The 25,120-nt window shown below is 41.0% G+C and overlaps 1 protein-coding gene across 1 annotated transcript; it reads left to right on the top strand.

Annotated features, from left to right (window-relative positions):
• Positions 1-212: 212 nt before the first annotated feature.
• Positions 213-25,075, top strand: MED15 (mediator complex subunit 15). Its single transcript, XM_026037578.1, has 18 exons — positions 213-280; positions 3,430-3,517; positions 4,754-4,805; positions 5,398-5,427; positions 6,555-6,770; positions 7,422-7,690; positions 8,392-8,766; positions 8,967-9,053; positions 13,994-14,113; positions 19,005-19,147; positions 19,459-19,586; positions 20,456-20,590; positions 21,008-21,071; positions 21,613-21,679; positions 22,110-22,270; positions 22,459-22,625; positions 23,289-23,387; positions 23,557-25,075. The coding sequence occupies exons 1-18, from the start codon at positions 213-215 to the stop codon at positions 23,691-23,693; spliced, it is 2,406 nt and encodes an 801-aa protein (XP_025893363.1). The 3' UTR covers positions 23,694-25,075.
• The last annotated feature ends 45 nt before the right edge of the window (positions 25,076-25,120 follow it).

Below are 25,120 nucleotides of genomic sequence, written 5' to 3'. Positions count from 1 at the left end.
CGGGCTCGATTCGGCGGCTGCTGCGGGCTCGATCTCACGGGGCACGGGGACTCCATTTCCCAGCATGCCCCGGGCCGCCCGCTCTCGCGAGAGCCACCCACCATCGCCTTTCCATCACGCAGCGCGCCGGAAGCGCTGTGCGTCACTTCCGCAGCGGCGTGTAGCGGAGCGGCGGCGGGGCAGCGCGCGGGCGGCCGRGGCCGGCGGCGGGGATGGACGTGACGGGGCCCGAGAGCGACTGGCGCAGCACCAACTTCCGGCAGAAGCTCGTCAGCCAGATGTGAGTGCGGCGCGGCCGGCCCGCCCGCGGGGCGCCCTCCCCCGCTGCCCACGGGCGCTTCCGGGCGCGGAAACCCGCTTTTACGGTGGTTTATTTAAGTTCTCCAAAAGCTGGGGCTTGCTTTGCTGCTYGGGAGAATCAGCGTGTGAAAACAGGCTGCCTCCTTCGTTCCAGTGTGCAGGCAGTGCACAGCTTGACTGCGTAATGGCTTTGCGGCCGTCATTGGCGCAGCGCCTCCCAAGTTCTCGCCTTGCTGACTGTGGTGTTTCAGAATTAAACTGGCAGAGCATTATCAAAGGAAGCACCGTAGCATGTGTCTGGCAAAGCTTTGCAAGTGTATTTGATGTTCAAAAGTGGTATTTTGCTTTCTGAAGTATTCACAAGTCATTTTTGAGATGAACCCCTACTTTTCATTTTTGTCTTCTCATAAAACAGTCAAGCAAAAATGCCCTCTGATACTGTGTAACTTAGTGTTAGAGCCTCATGGGTTAGAGCCACCACAGGCCAGTCGCGTTGCTAGACCCAGGGAGCAGCTCAGGTTCCTCTCAGGTTGGCCAGGCAGTGGGGGTGAGGTAGGAGTGTGATTGGGCTTGCAGGGTGCCTCTTTATGCAGCTCCTTACAGGGAGCAGGCACGGCCTGGTGCCTTGGGATCTGGGCCCCTGGAATTCCTTTTCTGTGCGGATGGCCATCCCATAATGGGCTTTTAAATGTTGGTATTGCCTGAAGAGTGAGCCTSAGCTGGGTTTTATGATGGTGAGATTGATGCATAGACATTTGCATTTTCTGCCTCTGACTGTTTGGAGCAGGATGCAGAATACAGGAAAAGAATATAGCATATATAATGATGCCTAGATRCCAAGTTGATGTTTTTGCTTGAAGTTTTATTGAGAATGTTCTTGCTTAAGATGGAGAAGGATTTAGCCGCTGGTAAATATAAATAAGGATAGGAAATATGTGAAGGAAGTTGAGGTGAAGACTGAGGAAGTGCAGGTAGGAGGTAACTGAACCAGCTTGAGTGCCTTGAGTGGAAAAAAAGTGGAAGATCATTCGCATTACTGCTCTCAATGAAAGAAAAAAAATCACAAAAAACTGTTCATAAAACATCCTCACGTCTATATTCCACCCTAAATTCTCTGAGACCCAAGGCAAAACCAAGCCAAAGGTATTTCTGCTTCCCTGGCTCTATAGAAAGTTAGAGGGTTAGTTTTAAAAATGTTTATGTTGACGCAGTTATTTACTGAAGGAGCTTCTGCCTTTGCAAAACCTCTTTAGTGCAACTGTTTGGGTCACTGTACAGTGAACTGAAGTTGCAGATGTTTTTCAGAGTTAAAAATAACTTGGGAAAAGTGGTTGTTTTTAGTTAGTACTGCTTTTCAGTACTGCTGGCCACTCAGCCAGGAATGGTTCAACTGATATAATTTGCAAGGTGAGGCTTCTTAGTTCTACTGGAGAAAATGCTCGTGCAGCTGCGTGTGTGTATATGGACTGCCGTTTCTCCTTGTACTGTGAAAAGGTGTTTATTTCATTACTTTGCAGGATTGGAAAGAGGTTTTTAATCCTTTTATGTAGTTGTGGCTCAGTTCACTGGAACACTTTGAACACTTTTGTTATGACAGAAAAACTTGTTGAAATGAGTGCTGATCAGGCATCCTATTTCATAAGGCAATGTGTGATGATGAAGGTTAGGTTTGGCTTAATTTGTTGGTGGTCCTGCAATTTACTGCCCTTTAGTTTTACTGGAACAACCCATTTAATGCAATTGTAGTGTAAATTGGTTGAGGAGGTGGTATAACTGGAGAAGAAGAACATATTTTGTGAGTTTTTCTACTGGATCAGTTGGCCTGAGTGAGAAGTGGCCCCTGATTGGGTTAGAAAGAAGCTTCTTAGGAATGGAGGGGAATTTCTGAGACTGATATTGCAGGAAGTGAATCTTATGAAACTGCATCAGCTGCAAAGGTTGATGTGGTCTGAAATAAAAGATCAAGGGTAGCTGTTTTTTGTGTCAAAAGGAAATAGAAGATATATGTGTGTGTGTGTATATATATATATATGAATAAATAATTTCTCTTTATGTGAAATTTTCCCCCAGGTGTCTGATTTATCACTCACTGTCTCTGTATCGTGTTCCTTCAGTATTAGTTACTTCCTTTGCTTGCCTGTGCACAGTCTTTTCTTTATCCCCTCTGCTCAGTTCTCGCTGACTTCAGAACGAGAGGCAATATCACTGCAGTGTGCAGCTGGTCCTGCTCCAAGGGATGGATGTGGCAGYAATGCAGGGGAGAAAAAGGTGGCCGTGTTTCAGATGAACTGGAACTTTCAGGGATCTGTTTAGTGTGGGCTAGTTGCTTATGCCACAATGGTTACTGAGATATAAGTTGAATAAATGTTAATTACAAGGCAAAAGTTATTTTATGGTAGCTTGTTTGTGGAATTGAAGCTGTAGCTACTAGATTGCATTAAAAAGCAATGAGTTCTGCAGCAAAATGAGTTTCTTCAGAGAACCACATTGTCCTGGGGATCTGAATAGGATTATTCACCTGACTGAAATCTTGCTTCAGGCAGGACATATTGAACTCTGCATGTTTCATAGTGGAATTATTTGTATTGAAAATGTCATTTCTCTCCCCTTCATGTGCTTAGCAGTATGGTTTTGGGTTGTGTTTTTTGTTCTCACATATTTGTCATCCAGAAGGCAGGAGATCCAGTTTACAAGAGGTGTGTTGGAGAAAGGACAGTAAGCCTCTATTCTAGCTGATAAATGGGAAAGAAGAGTAAGAGATTTGAAAGCTTTTTATTCTTTTTTYCCCCCTTTTTTTTYCCCYATCATTCATCTTTCCTCAAATGAACAAACCTTAGTGTTTGGTCAAAATAATACTTCAGATAGCAAAGTAATGTCTTGCCGGTAATTCTTACATATTTGCAGAATTTTTTTTGGTTGTCCTTTATAAATGATCTGGGTTCTTCTCAGTTATTTGAAAAAAAATTAAATGGCAACAGTTGTAAACAATGTGTGAGGKTTTTTTTTGTTTGTTTGTTAGGGATCTACTCAAAAGAAAGGGGTAAATAGCTGTTACACAGACCTTTTCAACCACAGAAACAGTTTTCTGATGTCCTCAATCTCATCTTTATTTTTTCTATTCCTTTTCAGTGATGAAGCTATGAGGAAGGCTGGTGTTGCCCACAATAAATCCAGCAAAGATATGGAGAGTCATGTTTTTATGAAGGCCAAAACAAGGGTAAAGCATCTCTCTCTATTTCCACAAATTACTGGGATGGCAAAGAAGTTAGGAACAGYCCACAGCAACAGCAAACCGATGCACATAATTAACTATCAGTCTTTGCTTAGAGTACCTTCTTATGCAAGATTTTGGATTTAGTGTAATCCTTTCTGCCTTAGGGTTTTGCCTGTCGTATGGGCAGTGTCGAGTTAGGAAGCTAGACTTCACACCAGGACTAACACTGGCTAGCATTGTAGCATTTGAAGTGTATATGGGRCTGTGCTTAATTAAGCTTTATCTAAAGACTAGCATGTAGTAAACTGCACAGAATCTACAGTGTAGTTCTATTCTGTGCACAGTGGTGATTGGGAGAGACTAAGTTATCAACAGAGAGGTTGTCTTAGGAGTAAGACCAAGGGAAGTACTGAGATTTCTTTGGATGTTGGTTATGGTTCTGTATAATTCCAGATTCTACCCAGATATAAGCTTCTTTCCTGGAGCTTTCTTATAAGAAATTGGATGCTATTGCTACCTCCAAGCATCTCTTTGAGATAAAACTTACCTTGGTGAGAGTTTTATTGTGTTTCTGTGAGAAATTTTTGCCTACTGATGGCATCCTCGTTGAATAAGTTAGAAGTTTCGTGTGTGGGTATAACCTCCCAGCCTTTTGGCATTTTCTCTTGTGCATTGTAAGACATGCTAATAAAATGATACAAAGAATACTTGTCCTTTCATTTCTGGCACTTCTGTGAGGTAAATTGGACAACTATATTCTTCAGAGATAGTGACTTTGTAATTTCTGTAGTGCTAACTTAGCTTAAAAAAAAAGATTTTGTCACATGAATGTGACTTAATTCAGTGCCAGATTAAAATAARCCAATGTACTAAATAAGAAGGTTCAGTCCTTGAGCAAAAGGAACTAAAAGGGCTAAAAAATGAAAAATGGATGCATTCTTCTGTAACTGGATACACATATTGTGGCCCTATTAGTATGACTGTCACAGAGGTTGCCTGTTCTTTGCTGTGAATTCGTGAACTTCTGCCATTCCTGCACGATCAAGCACAATGACTTTCTGGTGAAAATATTCCCCCTTAGTACATGGACAGACTGTTCTTTGCGAGTGAAGTGCTTTGAAAAGCTCACTGGCCCTGTAAGGGAAAATTTGTTACGTCGAAGGAATGGAAGAGCAGGGAAGGAACAGAAGGTCATGGTTGTTTTGYTTCCTGTGTTAAAATACTCATTTTTACCTTTAGGAGGAATATCTTTCTCTTGTGGCCAGACTTATTATCCATTTTCGAGACATTCGTAAGTAACTATTTTTCTTTTTTAACTCTCTCTCCCCCTGCCTCCCCTTCCCCCCCCCCSCCACAACAGGATTGCTTGTAAAGAGAGAGGGGGAAAAAAATTAGGGTTGTAGCTGTTGTTCTGACCGTGGCTGTTTGAGAGTCGCTTTAACAATTTCCTCTGTAATGTACATGCTCAATTCCTAAATATTATTTCTTCTGCAATGTATATCTATAAGTCTTTGAGAAATTTTTATTTACTACTCTTTTAATTTAGTAGTTTTTCTTTTTTCCTGCATATTTCTTTTATTTTCATTGTTTATATAGTGTTTCAGTTACCAGATCAGTTTAGCTTAATGCATCTTGTTCTGCTTGCTCAGTACTCAAGCTATATCTGATAGGAAAGATGAAAATACCTTTCTACTATGATGCTCATTATAGCTCTGATACAGGGGTCTAGGACAGTGAGTATAGTAAACTGTTAAGAGATGGATAGAACTACAGAAGATAGTGATCATTTATACTGTGAATATATTTCTTGTGGAGGGTGTTTCTAAAGTGCTAAATTTGCTTGTGACAAGATGAACAAAGCCCTTTTTTCTTTTCTCTTGCAGATAATAAGAAATCTCAGGCTTCAGTCAGTGGTAAGAGTTTTTTTTTTTTTCCTTCTTCTTCCCCTCCTTTTCTTCTATCCCCCCATTCTGCTTCTCTCCCTTCCACCTTACCTTCCACTGCAGTAAAGGAGGGGTAATGTGATGTTCTAATGAACTGCTCGGTGGTGAGCGTGACACAGAATACCTGTTTTACTCCTTTTTAGCATAGCAAAGAGCAAGGGAGGCTGAAAATCTGCTGCCCATCAGTCCCTGTTTCTCCTGGCCATCTTTGGATTCCTCAATATTTGGCAATAGAAGTGAACTTTTTTGTTTTGTGGGGTATATGCACTGTCTTTTGGCTAAGGTTAGATCTACATTGTCCTCTGCCTCTGTGATAACTCTTACAGCATTATATATTAGGGACATAGTACAATCCAYCATTTTTGTCCCTCTGTAGATTTAAGTATGAAGTGTCTAGGATTCATTAGCATCCAACCTAAGCAATTAAGAATTATTTGATGAGTATTCTGAAGGAGGAAGAGGGGATGTGTGCTCTGTGCGTAATGAATAAAAGCAAATACTGCTTCCACGCACCACGATGCATTTTGTCCTTCTGAATTTCTTTTGCATCTTTGACTTCACTTTTGTGTGCTCAGGTTGTGACARTTCTCCTGATTGAAAGACACAGAATTTATCTACTCTGTGAAAATGTGATGTTATGGCTAGGAGAGCTGTATTGCAAGGTCAAGGTGTTTCCTCTGGTCTGAGCGTTGCTTTTCCACGTTGACCTTGGGAGGAGGAGGCCAAAATGGATCTGCAGCAGAACTCTATTGGTTTTTTAAGTTAGAAGCTGTAACTCCTTACAGAGTTTGGTTAGCGCCRTGTGTTGTATATCCAGAATTGGAAGAATTCCTTTTCCCTGATATATTTAGAATTTCTAATAAGAAATTTCGTGAAACTGAAGCACTTTAAATAAGTTCTACTCTTTTTATACTGRGGCAAAGATCTGCCAGCAGTTCCTTGTCGTCTCACTGGCAGAGCAGTGAGTTTTAAGTGCTCAGGGGCTGGATCTAGATATGGTCTGAATCTCATATTTGTGGATACCAGAGAATGGAGAATTTGAGGGAGGCAATTTCACATCTGGCTACATATTAGTAACTCTGCTGTTTTCCCTCTAGATCCTATGAATGCCCTACAGAATCTAACAGGGGGTCCCCCAGCAGGGGCGCCTGGAATGGGCATGGCTTCACGCACTCAGGGAGCACCCATGAGTGGGATGGGTGCCCTCGGCCCGATGGGACAGCAGATGAGTCTTCCTGGGCAACAGCAGCCGCCTGGCACCTCCGGAATGCCCCCTCATGGGATGGCTGGTGTCTCTACAGCTACTCAGCAGAGTAAGTATTCATTTAACATCAGGCACTGAAACTGTTAGACTGGCCTTTCAGTGAGTTTCTCTATTTAATAATTCTGGACTAATTGTCAGGAGGAAGTACAGGGAAGAGAACCAATTTCAAATACTTTTACTTTATGGGATAAATGTTTTCCCTCATACAGGAAGGAACAGAGCAGCTGTTGTGTGAGCAAATGTCTGCTCCGTTCTCCCGAATGTCCATTTTAGGACCTTGCTGCTTCTGTGGAGCACACCTGTGTTTCCTGTGGCTGTTGTTTTCTGCTGGTTGCTTCTCTGAATTTTGTCTCTAAGAGTTTCTGTTTCTCAGAGACTTCTGTGTAGAAAGGAAAGGCATGCTTTCATGGTTGGCCCTTCAAATGGTCACTGAGTCACGCTGTTTCTTTCTGCACTTTTGTACACTCTGTAGTTGGGTTGCTGCCTCAGTGTAGTCAGTGAGATGCAGAGGTATTGAACKGGATGTGCCGTTAATTCTGCTGTTAGTGTTCCTCTTCCACCTAAGGGTGCGAAAGTGGCGCTAACCAAGAACATTTGTATACTTTGAAATTTATCTTAAATTATTTTGGAGTTAAGCTGGGTGGTATCTCTTATCATGTTTTGGATTTCACTTTCTAAGTACATTCAACCTTCTTTTTAGCCCAACTTCAGCTTCAGCAGATTGCTCAGCAGCAACAACAGCAGCAGCAACAGTTCCAGCAGCAGCAGGTGGCTTTGCAGCAGCAGCAGCAGTTCCAGGCCCAGCAATCAGCCATGCAGCAACAGTTTCAGGTGCAGCAGCAGCAGGCAGCAGCGGCTGCAGCAGCCCAGCAACAGCAGCAGCAACAGCAGCAGTTGCAAGCTGTTCAGCAGCAGCAGCAGCACATGCTGAAACTACAGATGCAGCAGCAGCAAAACCAGCAGCAGGTAGTGGCAAACAAAACAATTACAGTGGCAATTAAGATGATCTGTGATTAATTACTTGTGCAGTGATACTCTTSTGTCTGGAGCTTTGGCTTGCATGGCATTGCTGAATATTAACTCTGCCTATCCCCAACACATTTCTGTTTTAGGGTAGGGTTTCAGTTTAGATTGGCCATTTAATTGGCAACAGTGAATTGCAGAGTAGAGCAAGGGCTTGGTAGTCTAGTCATTTGATCACTTGCCATAGTAAGAGAATCAAAATCTGCCTTTTTCTAAACATTAGGATAGAGTTCCATTGCAATACTTCAGTTCTAGAAACAGTGGCTGTTCTGTTACTCAGCAAATTGCCACTTGAAAAAATGTGTGCCAGGAATATTATATGTTCATCATCCTTAGACACAAAGGCGTTATAAGATCCTTCAGTACTTATGTTCTTGTTCAGTTCTGGTAAATGGTTGGTTGTATTTGAAGAAGTGTTTCTGAATCCATTTGTAAGGGAGAAGCTGACAGACTTCATCTTTGCCTTTTGAAATTGTTTTAGTAGTGAAAATAGTTTCTCACAATGAGAGTAGAACTGCAGCTCAAATGGTTGAGCTTTCAGCTTGGGCTTGAGTGTTCATCCTGRTGTGTTAGCCTTCTGTTTGCACTGTAAAAATAAGGCTACTGGAAGTTTTAGCATCCTTGCTCCCCCTGCTTTCCAGATACAGCAGCAGCAACAGCAACAACAGCAACTCCAGCGTATTGCTCAAATGCAGCAGCTACAGGCAGCGCAGGCTATACAGGCGCAGCAGCAACAGCAGCAGCAACAACAGCAGCAGCAGCAACAAATATCCCAACAACAGATACAGCAGCAGCCACCTCAACAAGTAATGCAGCAGCAGATCCAACAGATGCAGCAGCAACAACAGCAGCAGCAGCAGCAGCAACAACAACAGGTTGCTCAAGCACAGCAGTCTCAGCTTCCACCACAATCCCAGCCTCAACCCCAGCCAATGGTGTCCCAGGCACAGGCAATCTCAGGACAAATGCCTAGTCAGGTTATGCCTGTCACTCTCACACCACAACAGTTAAAAGCAATGCAGGTAAGTGCTAGTGATCCCCTGATYGTCTTAGATGGACATGCTCTCCTAGAGTGTATATGTGAGGCTAATTTTACATCTTGTCTCCAAAATGTTTTGAGTGTTTTGTTTTTGTTTTGTTTTTAAGGATGWGGTTAACTTAATGAAACAAAAGGATCATGCTATATTTGCTTACACATGTTTACTTTTCTTTCATACTCAAGGTAAGAGCTCAGCTGGTGCAGCAGCAGCAGGCAGCAGCAGTGCAAGCAGCTCAGGCCCAAGCTGCTCAGATGGGAGCTGCAGGACAGGTAAGGGCCCTGGAGCCAGTATCACTAGTGCAGCCCTGTAGTCAGTGCATGCGAAGGAGAGCATGGAGCTGGGGTTCTGGTGGCTTTCTGATGAGGAGTCTGACCCTGGTCATCCCTTTTATCAAGCGGATATAGGTTTTATGCTGTTTCTCCTTTGCCTGGAGTCAGAGGCAGGATTTCACTGACAACCTCTCTGCATGTTCTCTACCCCAAGTAGCTAAGATTGTTGCCTGTAGTGGCATAGGAGTGTAATCAGTAAGATGGCCTGCTGTGGTCATGCTACAAGTTTGACTGATGGTTCCTGGAGTTTATTACCTCTGCTCTTGTTATGCTTTTAGGCTACTGTTCTGTTGTGTGAACTGATTCTGTACTGTGCCTCCTAGTCTTAGCTCACCTATGGTATACCTTTCATCTCCACTTATCAAGCACAAAGTTCTATAGATAATGAAATTTCTCTGTACTTCCCCTTCATTCGTTTCATCTCTCATTCCTTTTTCTGAGTGAACTGGGTTGTAGATATAGATTGCCCTTGTTGTGAATGTGAATTGTCAAGGAAAGAAAATGACATGTATCACAAGCACAGAGTTACAGTAAAAAAAAAGTGCTGGATGAAAGCTTACTGCCAAACACAGTTTTCTTTGCCTACAATACACTTGTAGCTCCAGTGATTGTTCTTTGATGTATTTCTGTTGTGAAGGAGATCTGGGGAAAAGTTGGTATTTGTTTGACCTGAATCCCTCATCCTATTTTCCGCAAGAATGTGGAAGTCTTTGGTTTACCTCTGTAGTGTTTCAGGTTGAGGTATTTTCCAGACATGGGTAAGTACAATTATTGTCACTTTGTAGATGAAGAGACTCAGGAAGAGAGATGTAATGAGGTTGACTGGGATTGATGTAAGAGCTGTGTCTGTATCCCGAGACACTCCACGTACTGCACCATTTTCCCCTCAGTAGAGTCTAGATTCAATAAGACCTTTTGATAGCAGAGTCTTATTGAACGAGAGCGAATGATAATAACTGGTTCCAGACTTAAGTCAGGAATAGTGTATTGTACCCTCTCAACTTTATATGGCCTAAATTCTTGCTGGTGGGTGCCTTCTTCTTCTGTATTGATCCTTTTACTTGTGTTGACCTAGCAAGAATGCTAAAGCTGAGCAGTGGTAAGTAGAGTTCATACAGTAGCAATACAGAAATCACTAAAAGGATCCTGATTTATTATTATTATTATTATTATCATTATTATTTATTTATTTATTTATTTATTTTTCTCTTTTACTAACTTAATATTGCTTTTTTCAACTCCTAAGCAGATGGATAGTACTTACATACAGGCAACTTAATTCTTGTCCTGTTTAGTGAATTCACATACTGGTGGCTTAATACCACAGAGCATTTGAAAACTTTCTGGTGAAACAGTGGTTGGTTGTCACCTAGTTTTGCATTGCAGGTTTAAGTCATGCCTACTGAACTCAGGAATTGCTCATTGTCTATCACTGATGGAATTTTCTAAACTGCCTAAATGAGGTTATTCCTTTTTTTTTTTTCTCATGCTGTTACAATGCAAGTCTACTAAAATTCACTTAATGCTGCTAAGTCCAGTAATTAAACTGGTTTCTTGTACTTTAACAATTTTCTGTTTAGTTTTAAGGTCACAGCTCTGTAGAATATTATAATGCAGCTTTACTCTTGAGAGCATGGTTGGATTGGTTTTGATTTTTTTAAATTTCTTTTGATAACTAGATTCTGTTCCTGTCTTTAGTCTATTTTCCACTGTCACTAGAATTAATAAATCTATCTTGATTTCTCTTTAGTTCTGGGAAACTTGTATTTTAAGCAAACCCTGTCCCTGTATTTGCTTGTTACAGCTGAGCTTGGTTTCTGTGGGCTTTCAAGGTGGCAATATGCGTTGATATGCCTGCCTTTTTCCTTTTTCATGAAGCTTCTGTTCAGCATTTCTAGGTAAAAACACAATTAATTTTAAGGTCAAACATGGATCCACGTGARTTTGAGATTCTTCTCTGAAGTTGTCCTAAATGACACTGTCCAGGTGAATGTTATGCTGCTTGGGTATCTACTCCTTAAGAGAATTAACACACAAATAAAGCAGATAAAAAAGCAAAGCAGTGTCGTAGTGACCACAGAGTGCGTGGTGCGTGGAGCACCAAGAGAAAACCTGTAATCAACTGGATTTAAGTATGAACAAAGCTTAGAGCCTGATTCTGCTGCAACTTACTGCACCAAATATAGATTAGCTGTTGCTCTTTGAAAATCAGACCTGATCTACCTTAATGGAGCAGTAGATTTAAGGAATTCTGAATCCTTGGATTTTAGATGGAACAAAATTACGGACTCACAGTTCTGGTTGCTATATCTGTGTGTATTTTTTTTAATCAAATAATCAAGTTTGTATCTTATTGTGAAGAAAGACTTTTCCTTTCTCTGCTTGCTGTCTGTTCTTAGAGTAAAATTTTCATTTCTTTAAATTGATTTATCTCAGTTTCAGTTATGAAGGATTTACCTTCTGTTTTAACTTATTTTTGAGAAGTCCATGAACACTTCTGGTTGACTGCTGGTTCTAGACTATCTGTCAAGAAGAACTCTTTCACAGACACATTCCTTCCCATAAAACATGCAATATTTGGAACCCTCTTTCCTCACTCCTTTATCAAAAGGTCACAGGTTTGGTAAATGTAAGCACTAGCTTTTGAAAAGCTGGAAGAATGGGCGAAAAATTAGATTCCTTTTGCTAAGAGCTGGTTTCACTTTAAATATACACGTCATTTCCAAAGCATATTTATTCCAAAATACAAAAACAAAATCAAAATTGTGCATGCACACATGACCAACAACCCACAGTACAACAAACAGCTGAAAGCCCTTGAATCAGAGTTTGTCCTGCTGGGGCTCTGTGGTTTGCCAGACACTTACAGTGTGAATAACTTCCAACTTCCTTGACCTCCGAGGAAATAACCTAAGTCTGCACATTTTGGTGGTGTGGCACGAGAAACCGGAGCAAGATGGGACACGTGGGTCACCATAACATCCCTGGGTTTTCATGCACTCCAAAGATCCATGTGCATTCACGAGGGTCTCTGATGGGGTGATTGTGCCTGGAAGGATGGTTTTGCCACCATTTTTTTTTATTATTATTATTACTATTATATTTTTTTTTGTTAGGGTTGTGTTGCTTCACCAGYTCTCATGTTGATACTGTAGCTCTTCACTGCACCTTGTAGCTGACACTTGTGCTTTGTGCCAGTGCCTGGGTTGTTACGTTTGCCTGTGGTGGCTGTTGCATGCTGTGTGTGCACATGTGCATGTGTGTGTGATGTCTCAAGCTCTCATTTGTTTCCTTTTTGAAATCCTGTCTCTGACCATCCCTCTCTGCCTGGGTGGCAAGGGACTGCATCGCTCTGATGTTGTGAACTAACAGCTGCGCTGAATTTGATGCTGTTTTCTTTATCAGTTATTACTTTCCTTTTCAGTCTTGCTATGTTGTATTTAATTTTATTTATTTTTAACAATCGTAAGCACATGCATTTTCTTGACTCTGTAGAGATGTGTTGCTGGCTGCTTCAGTCCATTTACACAAACACAAAGCAAGAGTACCCCAAATCCTTCCCTGAAAAGAGATTTCCTTTAACTCCTAAGTAAACTTTTAGGGTAGTTAGAGCCTGCTAAGTTCCTTGGTAATTATAAACAGGGGGGTAAAAATGGCCTAGAAGACTTTATTGCAGAATTATAAAGTACCAAGTAGGTTTGACTGATAGGATAACTGCCAAAATGACATGAATCCTACCTCAGAATATGCCAAACTTCCTGTAAATTTATATTACATTTTGATTTGTAGTGTATCTGGTGTAATACTAAAATTAAGTAACATGAGAGTAAGCAGATATATCTAAATATTTAATTCTGTAAGATGCAGGCTAAAGGTACTGAACGGCACTTCTAGATACTGTAGAATAGCRTAGCCCAAGTACTATTACAACATGAACCCATTTTAACAGTAATTGTCAGCATCTGTCCAAATGATGATTGTACTCTGTAACTCCTCAGTCATTGCAGTTGTAGAATCAAATAGTGCATGAATAAATTTGAGGCAGGTTATAAAGTCAGAACAGAAAAATTTCAGACAGCTTAGTAAAAGAGRAATAGATATTTGACAAAGGTGACAGATATTACAGGGATATATTTTACAGGGATATATTTGACAGGGATATAATTGATATATTTTGTAGATTGCAAAAGGAAGGAAATTGGGTTTTTGTTTTATTTTTTTTTCCAAACTCAGAAGTCCTTTCTGTTGTTGCGGTGGAATCTCCATCTGTGGAGTTGTTGCAGTCAGATGTCAGGTTGTTCTAAAATTCTGCTCACTGTTGTGGGACTCATTGGAGCATTGGTAGTGGCAGTGCTGTTGAACTGCCTGCCAAATTATTTTAAATGGCGTATGCAAATATTGCCATATCTTTTGAGTAYGCAGTGAGGGAAGGCATAAAAGAAGAAGAAATATAGGGCATTAAGTAGGAGGCTCCGTATATGGAGCATTCGTGACAGCTATCTTAGAGCATTTCCAAGAATTCTAGGAATACAAAATGTACAAAATCTAGAAATAGGCAAAATGTCAGGCAAAATTTTAGGAATAATTCAGGAAAATGACAGTACTGTTTGCTCTTGACCCACAAGTCTGTATCTAAATCTCACCCCTCAAGATATATAGAACTCCTTAGATGCTCTCTCTAGGTGAATAGAAAGCAAATAAGGAGGAGGCTGAGTTGTAAGCGAGCATGTAAGTTAACATTTAGAGAAAAGCTCACTAACCTTCCCGCTGTGCTCCCCCTCACCCTAATTCCTGGAGGTTGCATGTGCTTTTCATCCTGCCAGTGCACTGCATTTCTTGTTTTGCGATTACTTTTGTCTGTTGTCCCTCTGTCCTCAAAGATGATCACCGCACCTATGGCCCGAGGTGGGATGCAAATAAGACCACGGTTCCCGCCTACCACCGCTGTGTCTGCCACGCCGCCAAGCTCCATTCCTATGGGCGGACAGCAAATGCCACAGGTATTTACTGAGTCAAAGCGCACGTTGGGGCAGGAGTTGCACCGAGCAGTCAATACGTGGTTGTGTAGCCCTTGCTTTCAAGTTGAAGGCCACTTCATCGAACACCTGGCTTGCTGCAGTTGCTCAGATTGTTGCACTATTTATTTTTTTTGCCATGGACTTGTCTCTCCGTTTTCTTAAAGAGCAGATTTTCTGAGTGCTTGGGATATCAAGTAAGACATTTTTCAAGTGGCACAGATCTTTGTATTTTAACACAACACTTCCACGTTCATACTTGATTCAGGTCTCAAATGAGTACAATTTGCTGGTCTCCAATTAATTGCTGTCCATACTCTGCAAACAGTGCACATCTAGCAGAGTCTCCAGAAGTGTTGCAAGTCAGGACTGCAATGTACTGCCTGAGATGTGTCTGAGGCCTTATATATCATTATATCATATCTACATCATATATATCACAGAGTGCTTATACTCTAGGTGCTTCTTTTGTGAGTAATAAACTTGACTCATTTGAGTTTGTGTAGCTTTTGGGCACGTAATCAATAAAGAGCTTTTCTCTGCTCTTCCTTCCTTTGAAGGAGGAGCTGCCACAAGGACTCCGTTTGCACCTGCATCAATGAAGAAACATGGGGCAGACTGGCAGTGCCCTGTCCAACGGCTGGTGACGATACATTAGGTCAGAGTATCATCTCTGCATCCACAGATCAGGACCTGCCCTGCTGCTGCCCACAGCTGGGGTTCCACAACCAAAATGCATCATTTGGGGGGAGCGGGGATGGAGGGAACTGGAAGGAAGCAGAATTGAATTCTCACCAGTTAGCCACAAAACTAGGCACTGCTCTGCTCTTCAGTAGTTCATAGGACACATTGGACTTGACTCAGTCCAGTGTAATTGGTGCTGATTTAAATATGTTTCAAGTTAGGGTGGCCAAGTTAACTTAACTGCATTTTTCTGTCTAGTATTTATAGACCTCATATCTTGTTCTTCTAAACAGTAGCTTCCAAATTTGATACCAGACATGTTTTTTGTTCTTTTTATTGATGCTTTCTATTCATGAATTTCGGGTAGGTTTCTTCATTCTTCACTCTTTTGCYTCTATTGCAAGCTTATCGGCGCTGCAGGATGTCTGAAACGCTGTTTCGTAGTGTTGCTGTTGCATCAAGTTTGCTAAGCTCAGCGTTTTCCTTACMGGGATTTTTCACAGAATCACAGAATGGTTGAGATTGGAAGGGACCTCTAGAGATCACCTAGTCCAACCCCTTGCTCCAGCAGGGACACCCAGAGCACGGGGCACAGGGTGGCATCCAGGTGGGTTTGGAAGATCTCCAGAGAAGGAGACTCCACAGCCTCCCTGGGCAGCCTGTTCCCTCACCCTCACAGGCAAGAACTTCTTACTCACCTGGAGATTGAAGTTGGTGTGTTTCAATTTACACCCATATACCATGTTATTAATGTATATACAGTGACCRGGAAGATTCTGCAGGTCTAGATGAACTCATCCATGATTGTTCCTAAGATGGATAGTTGTTTGAATGTTAACTGRAGTAAAACCCTGCCATAGCTCTTTATGCAGTCAAGGGAGAATTTCCTTTGAGCTTTACTTGCTATAGCAATTTATATGCACCAAGACAGTCCTCCTGTGATAGCAATTGAAGTATTAGATTAATTTATATGTAAATACTGGAGTCATATCAGGAGGCCTGTAGTTTAATCTGTCAGTGCCATATGCTGCTTTTAGTGCCATCATGTTAGTGGCTTTGATTCCTGACACCAAATGATTTTGTAAATAAGAAATGCCGAAGACTGACCTATTGAACAACTAGAGAAGGCAGGAGAAGAAAGGAAATTTATTTATAAAAAATGACTATCCTGAAAGTAGCTCCAAACAGGTGGTAGGATGAGAGATTTTTGGTTTAGTGGTGGTGAGAAGCATAGTGGTGGTGATTAAAGTCAACTGAGCCAGCCTGGCATTCATATAACTGATAGCTCAGGATCAGGCTGAATCTTTAGTATTGGTTTCTAAAACACTTTGCTCAGGTTGCAAATGGATGTGTGCTTCATTTCTTGTCCTAGGAAAGTTGTAGCTTGTGTTGTTTCTGATTTTTGTAAAATGCTTAAATGATACTGTGTGTTGGACAAGAGAGACAGAGCTCTTGCAGCAGGTTGCAAGGTGAATAAAGGGCTGTAGAGTGCATCTGATTATTAGTTATTGATTAAAGAGATGATCATCTCCTTGACTGCAGTATGAGAAAGAGTAATTTCCAGCTGGTGATAGCTAGTCCTGAGTATTTTCATTCCAGGAAAGAATTTTGGAGCTGTGCTTAATATTTTGCAGTGTAAGGGCTCAAGCTTTTTTCCTATATGACACAAATGCCATGTCTGTCCTTATCACAGGCTCAGCTACTTCTGCAGTGTGGGGGAGTTGTTTTGTGTTTTTTTTTTCTTCTGCTTTTTCCCCTCTCTTTTTAAGATCTTTTCTCAGCTCTGTGACTTAATAGCTATCAAGCCTCAACTGAAAACTGTGGATCTTAGCTGYGTTTCTTGAATAGCTAGGAAAAAAAAGGCAATCAGCATATTAGGATTGACTCGACACACCCCACTTACAGGAATTTTGAAGTGTTATCAYTTTACTAAAGCAAAAACCAATGCACAGATCCTCATCTTTCTCCTGAATTCCTGTTGGGGAACTTCCCAAGTGCTCTGTATACCTGCACAGTCTGCTATAGCCTGGACTTCCAGTTTGCAGTTATGCATCGTTCATGCAGCAATCTCCAGCAAATGAAATATAGAAAAAAGACAAACTGAACTAAATACTAAAAGAAAGCAAAGGACAGTGGCCTGACTGGGAATATGGAAACCTTTGTCTGACCACATTGGGAACTCTGTAGAGTTTTCACTGTCTTGCAAAGCAGCATAATGGTGAACTTTAAACCGAGTTTGCGGCAGAGCTGGCCAGGACTGTGCCTATGGTGTAAATGCTTTCTGGAGCTTTCTTATAGATTAAAAGTGTTTCTACCCTTCCCCACTGTAATCCGTCACTTCCTTGTTGCCGTCTCCCTTTCCTTGCTATTACTCTCTCCTTATTTTCCCTGGAAAAACAATCTCTAGCTCTATCTGAATGCTGTTCTTTGCCTGGGACTTGTCGAAGTGGAGGTAGGTCTCATGGCCAAGTTCATCTTGCAGCATGGTGTGCTCTAAACACTAAGAGTAGCTTTGGTTTAGTAGGTGTTATCAAGTGCAAGCTTTGTTATGCAAGCCTATGTATCTTTTGGGTAAGAATTTGTCATGTTAGGTCACAGCAGAATCTCAGAGTAACTTCGTGTCAGGTGGGCTGCAGTAGCTGCCTGTGAACACACTCTTATATGCAGAAAACCTCATTCTGCAGTGAAAATATTTGAAGTTGTATTACTTTATATATTYGAAATAAATTACATGCAAATGGTTGGTAACCATGTGTCCCAAAATACAAGAATCTATGTTTTCAATGGTAATTTTTTGTAACCAAGCTGAAACACTTAAAGGGGAGTGATTTATTTTTTTCCAAAAAGTGCTGAACCACTCAAAAGTGACCTTTGTTTGACTTGAGGAAAAATGGGTTCAGCAGCTCTGCGGGTAAGTTCTAAATCACTGACTGTTTGGCAGAATGTTAAATAGAATTGGAAGAAATCAGGGAATGCTTTTTGAGGATTTTTTGTAGCTTCCTCACAAACAGTACAGGGATACATGGTTCTGTGGGAGGCACTGTGCTTTTTAGTCTCAAAAATGCCTTTTCAGCTGTTTCAGCTGACGAGATAGCAGCTTGGTTCTTTTACAGCCTATGGGAAATGGCAAGCAGTCTCAGCATATGCTGAGAARAAAAAAAGATAAAATAGCTGGTTTAAAATATAATTTTGGGCTCACTACTGTAGATAATATATTTGCAGGGGAGAGGTTATGAAGGTAATGCAGTTATTCGAGCTGAAAATGAGATCATGGTATGTAAGGCTGCATTTGATTTCTAAACTGCTTTAGTGGGTGCTAAACTAATCTGAGTAGTCTTCCATTTGCAGCAAAGTGTTTGTGGTTGTTCATCGTGAGGACTCTGCATGTGCCTTAGAAATGAACAYGCTCAAATAATATCTGCACTGCTATGCCACACTTTTGGCTGTAATAACGTTTTCTTTTTGGTTGGTTCATTTTTAATCAACAAAGGGGGAAAATGTTCATTCTGTGAAATGTGACCACTTATAAATCTTACACATATCTGGCACTTGATAGCATGCAGAACAAACCTGGTTGTCCTTAGGATTTGCTGCTGTTTCTAGACRTTCCCTGATGCATCTTTTTGTCCTTTAGTGTATCTCATTATCCTTCAAAGCTGAGAAAGCAGTTTCACRTTTTTCCACCCTTTCCAACGCTGAGTACATGAACAACTTTTTGGAGGTCAGGTTTATTCTGCCTTCCCTTCCTGATYCCTCCAACAAGACCATTTTGAAAGTTAGTCTGACAGATCTTTAAAGACGGTAATCAAAATGTCAAAATAAGGATTTTTTTCCTTCGTTATTCTGCAGCTGGAACTGTCTTTTCTGCATAAAGTACAGGTTTTTTTGGATGTCGCTTGTGATATTTTAATTGCAGCATGTTTGTTTAGGAAAGGAAAAGCACTTGTAGAGTTGAACAAGTTATGTGCAGTCTTTTTATTTCTAGAAAATCTATTGTGAAATATAGCCCTGAGAGCTTCAAAAGAGATGCAGGTGGGATTGTTTCATTATGGAGGAGAACGTGAAACTAACACTTCTGTTTCTTGTAGGCCTGAGGATATCCTTCTCTCCATAGGTAAAGCCCTTTAGTTCCCGCTATATGCTGCCCTTCTGTTGCTGTTGTTGATCTTGGTGTGTTTTTTTCACATTTCAGGTCAGCCAGAACAACATTACCATGATGTCCTCCCCATCCCCTGTCCAGCAAGCTCAGACACCCCAGTCAATGCCTCCTCCACCACAGCCACAGCCATCGCCCCAACCAGGCCAGCCAACCTCCCAGCCAAACTCAAATGTCAGGTGAGCTGCATTCAAACTTTGGAGGAGCTTTGTCAACACCGTAACACTGAGAAACATTCAGCAGAACTTAATCTGTTTTCATGGAAGTGCATGAGTTTTACCATAAACTTTATTCAGAAAACAACTTGGATTGTGCTGAATACTCTTTGAAAATTCTCATTTGAATAAGAAATTCTCACAAAGAAATCCTCACAAAGTTATATTGGCAGAGCTAGTGTTATAGTAATGCTTATTAAAGCATATCTGCTCACAGGCTGATCATGCTTCATTGTTGGACTCTGGCAAGTCTGACTGTGTGTTTATTTTTTCAGCTCTGGCCCTGCTCCATCACCTAGCAGTTTTCTCCCCAGTCCATCTCCACAACCATCCCAGAGTCCAGCAGCTGCACGAACACCTCAGAACTTTAGTGTCCCATCCCCAGGTCCATTAAACACTCCAGGTAAATCGTCTGAGAACTATTGGCCATATTGAATTAGTGCATGTTTTACTCCCTGTAATAGTTCCCAGGAAACCTGTCACTGTTTGGTGGTCAAACAGTAGATCTGCACGTGCCATGTGCTCAATGGCATGGATCTAAATCAGCTTGACCCAAATTTCTCATTGCTGAATTATGTTATTTTTGTTGGTTTTGTTCTTACTTCTTCACTGCTTTGAAAGAAAGAATGGTGCTTCTGTTAATTGAGCAAGGTAACAAAGAGTTAGTGATTAATTAATTCCATGCAGAAAGGAACCCTTACCAACAGCCTGCAATTGCAGAGGATCTAATGACTTAATGACAGACAGGTTGCCTGCCACCACAGGTAGCATTCYGCCCAGCTCCAGAACACCTTCCTAGATGCGCTTGTGCTCTTATCTCTCTGAGCTGCAATAAGTGCGTTCAAATACTKTGAACAGAAGTATCATCACACTGGCTCCCTATCATCATACCTCAATGGTTTATGTTCTGCAGTTTGGAAAGCAGTAGATTAAGGAAAAATGCACCAGTTCAATGTGTTGATTTAGTGTATAAAGCATCAGAATGAAGGCAAAATGAGGACCTAGGATATGGATGTCATATCCTTTGGACTTTTTCAGGCAAAACTGTTATTACATGGGCATTGTGATTATGTCCACAAAACACATGACTTCTAYGCAAAGGTTAGAAGGTTGAACAAGTATCTGTAAAGAGTATCTGGTGGTGATCTCAGTATTTGACCTGAGCTACACTTTGAGAGTCACAGTGTTTCAGATCTGGATTCTGAAACATGACAATAATATTCTGCCATGTAACTGTCATCTGTGTTTTGTGCAATCTTGACTTCTTGCCAGGAAATCCAAATTCTGTCATGAGTCCAGCCAGCTCTAGTCAGTCAGAGGAGCAACAGTATCTGGAGAAACTCAAGCAGCTATCGAAATACATTGAGCCACTCCGGAGGATGATCAATAAGATAGACAAAAATGAAGGTGAGGTCTCCTGTGCTTAGTCGTGTGTGTCTCTCTGTTGAGCTTAATGGAAGAAGCAGTACGCTGTCTTTTTCTGATGATTTCTCTTCCAGGAATTAAAAATTAAATTATGTTTAATTGCTGTTATTTTTCCTTTCCYGAGGATAGTAAAGATTTTCTTCCTATGAAAAGTTAGTAAAATCTTCATTCCTTAAATTTCTGTCGGTTYCCCTTTTGATCTTTTTGAGATACCTTCTCTTAGAGTTTACACACTTGCTGTGCTTATGGTAAGATGAAAAGAAACTKTCATTCTCACTATTTTCTTTGTGTTGGCTCATATTTTCACCTTTACCAGTATCTAGTATTTCTATGAAAATGTCTGCAAGGCTAGAAGCTGTTCTTGTAGACAGTGTATCTTGTTTGTCTCTGATATTTCAGATAGGAAGAAGGACCTGAGTAAAATGAAGAGTCTTTTAGATATCCTGACTGATCCTTCAAAACGGTAAATCTTTTGCTTTCTGGCTGGACATCAGTCTCTCCAGCTCTTATGGAAATTGCCCTCGGAAACACATCACTGAAGCTGTGCAAAATGTCAGGCACTGCTGCAAGGCTTAAGACATGCCATGGTGAGCAGGGATGTAGTGTGCAATCTTGCAGCACCCTGCAGGCTGACAGTGCATTTCATACATGATGGGAACCTGGCTCTTGATGGCTTGATGTCTCTTGATGTCTTTTTCCTCTGGAACTTCACATTATTTTATAATAAATTTCTTTTTGTATTCAATTCTTAATACTGACATTCAAATTCTCATTTAAAATAACAATTGGTAAAATTTTTCAGGGACTACATTAATATTTCAAAAGCATTTTCAAATTTGACCTTTTTACATGCTACAATATGATCCATTCCGAGATGCTAGATTTCTGAAGCAATCTGTTCAGCATCCAGCTATGCTGGAATTGAAGCTGTGTGGCTTCACACAGCAGAAATTTTTGAGTGGAAGGGACCTTTTTGTGGTAATAAAATTTTACCTCTTCTGCAGATGCCCCCTGAAGACACTACAGAAATGTGAAATTGCTTTAGAGAAGCTCAAGAATGATATGGCTGTGGTAAGTAATGCTTTGCATTAGTAGTAACAAGTACTTAATTCCATAAAGTCCTGTGATTTGGCAAAATAACTGTTTGCATTCCTTGTTGTTCATGCTGTTACGGCTTGAAATAAGAGAGACAGAATAAGAGAACAGTAAAAATGTGCAGGCATTTCCCTCGTTATGAATACCTCTCCTTGTCTACATCTTTAAACTGATTTTTCAAATTCTTGTTATTTGTAGCAGCACTCTTGAGAATTTCTTTCTATGAATATTTCCATCTGATTTGGGGATAGCTTCCTAAAATTTTTTTTCTTATGTTATTGTGTGCACAGTTTTGACATTCCTTTACATTTTATACCTGGGAAGTTTACTCTTAAAAAAAATAAAAGTGCAGAATCAATAGTAGAGATCTTTGTGCTGATTAAACCAGGAGTTTCCTGTGTTTCAGCCTACTCCACCGCCTCCCCCCGTGCCCCCCACCAAGCAGCAGTACCTGTGTCAGCCGCTTTTGGACGCTGTCTTGGCCAACATCCGCTCGCCCGTCTTCAACCATTCCCTTTACCGCACCTTTATGCCAGCTATGACTGCGATCCACGGCCCGCCCATCACGTATGTATCAGTGCCCTCTGTTAAGTRTTCATTATTTGAGGAAAAATTACTCATTTATTCAAATTGTTGAAAGACAGGATGGGTTTGTTGAGGTGTGAGTTGACCTGTTTCACATACAAAATACTTGGAAATTGTGACCTTGGCTTTAAGTTTTTACCTAGTCTGTTTGTGGGCTGTATTTTGCTCAGGGCCCCTGTTGTTTCACCTCGAAAGCGGAAATATGAAGAGGATGAAAGACAGACCATACCAAATGTCTTRCAAGGGGAAGTTGCACGGTTAAATCCCAAGTTCCTGGTGAACCTGGACCCCTCTCACTGCAGTAACAACGGCACAGTTCATCTCATATGCAAGCTAGGTAAGCAAGAGAAACTAAAGGAAGACATTAAAGGAAGGTAAGGAAGAGAAACTAAAGGAAGTATTGAATTTGATTCTAGTTTGTTAGCAGTCTTGAGGCTTTGAATTTGGTTCTAGTTTGTGAGCAGTCTTGAGACTTGTCAATAACAACCAGGACAAAGAGAAATGGCTCGTTAATTTTAGGAAATGTTATTTCAATTTGTTATAATGATTACTGATGATTTCTTCTTATCTCAGCTGAACAAGCAGAAGTTGTTATAGACTAAGTATGTTTTACACTTGGATTCAAATGAGGGGGAAAATATACGTGTGCGTGCGTGTGTGTGTGTGTGTGTGAGAAATATGGACTGTTCTTGTCCTGAATATTAGTACAAAGGGAACTTAATTTTCACAAACTAGATACCTGCCTTACTGAAGTTCAGTGGGTGAAATGAGAGGATTAACAGGGTGCAGAAATGTGAGAGATGGAGCTGTGTTTGCCAGGACAAACTTCTTCCAAGTAGTAAGGAGTATTTTTAAAGTGAGCAATGAGACTGAATTCCAGTAAGAATGGAGCCTTACAGTCTTGTACAGACTTACTAAAAACAAACAAACAAACAAAACCTCAAACTCTCTGTACTTAAAAGATTTTCTTCATCTGATGAGAAGCATTTTCATATCCTAGATGACAAGAATCTTCCGAACGTCCCACCGCTACAGCTCAGCGTTCCCGCGGACTACCCAGATCAGAGCCCTCTGTGGATAAAAAATCCAAGACAATATGGTATGAGGATGCTAGTGTGCTAGTTTGGGGCATGTGTTATGTGCTGGTGGGCAAGGTGATGGAAGGATGTTACTCATCTTTATTTTTATATATACATATATATATATAAATTTATATATATTTTTATATATATATGTTATATAACAACTGTTTATCTGTTATTTTCCAGCAGCCAATCCCTTTTTGCAGTCAGTGTATCGGTACATGACTTCAAAACTCTTGCAACTTCCAGACAAGCATTCAGTCACTGCACTCTTAAACACCTGGGCACAGAGTATTCGTCAAGCCTGCCTTTCTGCTGCATAACACCTCGCTTCCCAAACCATGAAGAAAGAAATAGGGTCTCGACAGCTGGCCTCTACCACATGTGACTGGCAAAACACAGGCATTTTGGGGAGGGTACTTCAGAAGAAAGAAGCCTTATATTATTTTGATTCTAGATGTCAGGTTCAGAAGAGAACCTGGTGTTAGATTTAGCTTTCATGTTTTTTATCTTCTGCCTCTGTGGACTTTTGCCAGCATTTTCAAATATACAAATATGTATATATGGTTCTTGAGACTGTATTAGGAGGAGCTTTTATTGTCTTCTTAGAGAAGAAATTATTTGTGGACTTCCGTCAGGGAGTCTGACTGGTATAAGAGGGAGCAGGGGGAGAACGTCCTAATTTGCTTTAAAGTTTGCCCAGTGCCAGTATTCCTTTCACACTGTATATTTTGTGACCTGATTTTGCCCACAAATAAATCAGCTGCAGCAAGAATGTGCTCAAAAACCTCCCAGTGGTTGCAGGAATCTTTGCTTACTAGCTTCGCCCAGAAACGAGGTAAATAGGGGCCTTTAAAGGACATTCTTCAAATATGTGAAATTAATCTGAATAATTGCATTTTGGGGGAGATGGGGTGGGGGAACCAAATATAGGAAAAAATGTATTTTATACTTTATTGTAAACACTACTTTATAATGGTTTTTGGTTAGCGTGGACCATGTGTTTCTTACTCCAGAAGAACGAGCTGGTTGGGGGTGCTAACATGCATACTGACTTCCCCTATGAGCACAACATATGTGCGGGTACTGGAGGGATTCTGCCCCCCTTCCACTCCTAGCTGTTTAAAACCGTGGATCAATCCAGCAGGCTTGTAGCTATGTGTCTTTGTACAGATGTTTATGAGGGGAAGGGTTATGAGGGTTGTTTTCTGAAGCCTTGACTTCCTAGGGGAGTCTATGTGGGTCACTGCATCCGTGCTCCATCTGCTTGTTTAAAAAAACCCTGAACTCAGCTCAGGAGTAAAACTGACAACTGTTATTTTGTCCCTAGAGCACCTAGGGGCACCCAGGTTGGTCGTGAGCTGCCTTACTGGGCGCTTCCAATGAAAACATTTGCCACAAGTAGCTCTCATTTCCTGCACAGTGTGATTATATCATTTTCCCCATGCTTATAGGTTGATTTCTGCTGCAGGTGAATTTCAGTTTCAGATATTCCTGGGGTATCCTGCTCCATCTTCCTATATTGTGCAGCAAAACTTGAAGAGTAGCTGGACTCTCTTACAGTAGTGTCAAGAAATTGCTATAATCTCTGTAAATCTGTGTGGTGTCATCAGTTTTAGGACGTTTTTAAATGTGGGTACTTAGTAAGCACTGACTGAGGCAGCAGAATGCTATCAGTATTTTGTATATGAACTAATGCATTACTTGTTTTTATTGTAATAAATTTATTATTCCTGTGCTGGATGCTAAT

Source organism: Nothoprocta perdicaria, unplaced genomic scaffold (assembly GCF_003342845.1).
Source record: "Nothoprocta perdicaria isolate Ctin4 unplaced genomic scaffold, notPer1 scaffold_2, whole genome shotgun sequence".
Lineage (NCBI taxonomy): Eukaryota > Metazoa > Chordata > Aves > Tinamiformes > Tinamidae > Nothoprocta > Nothoprocta perdicaria.
The sequence above is the reverse complement of the archived record's forward strand: the minus strand, read 5'-3'. Positions and strand labels throughout refer to the sequence as shown.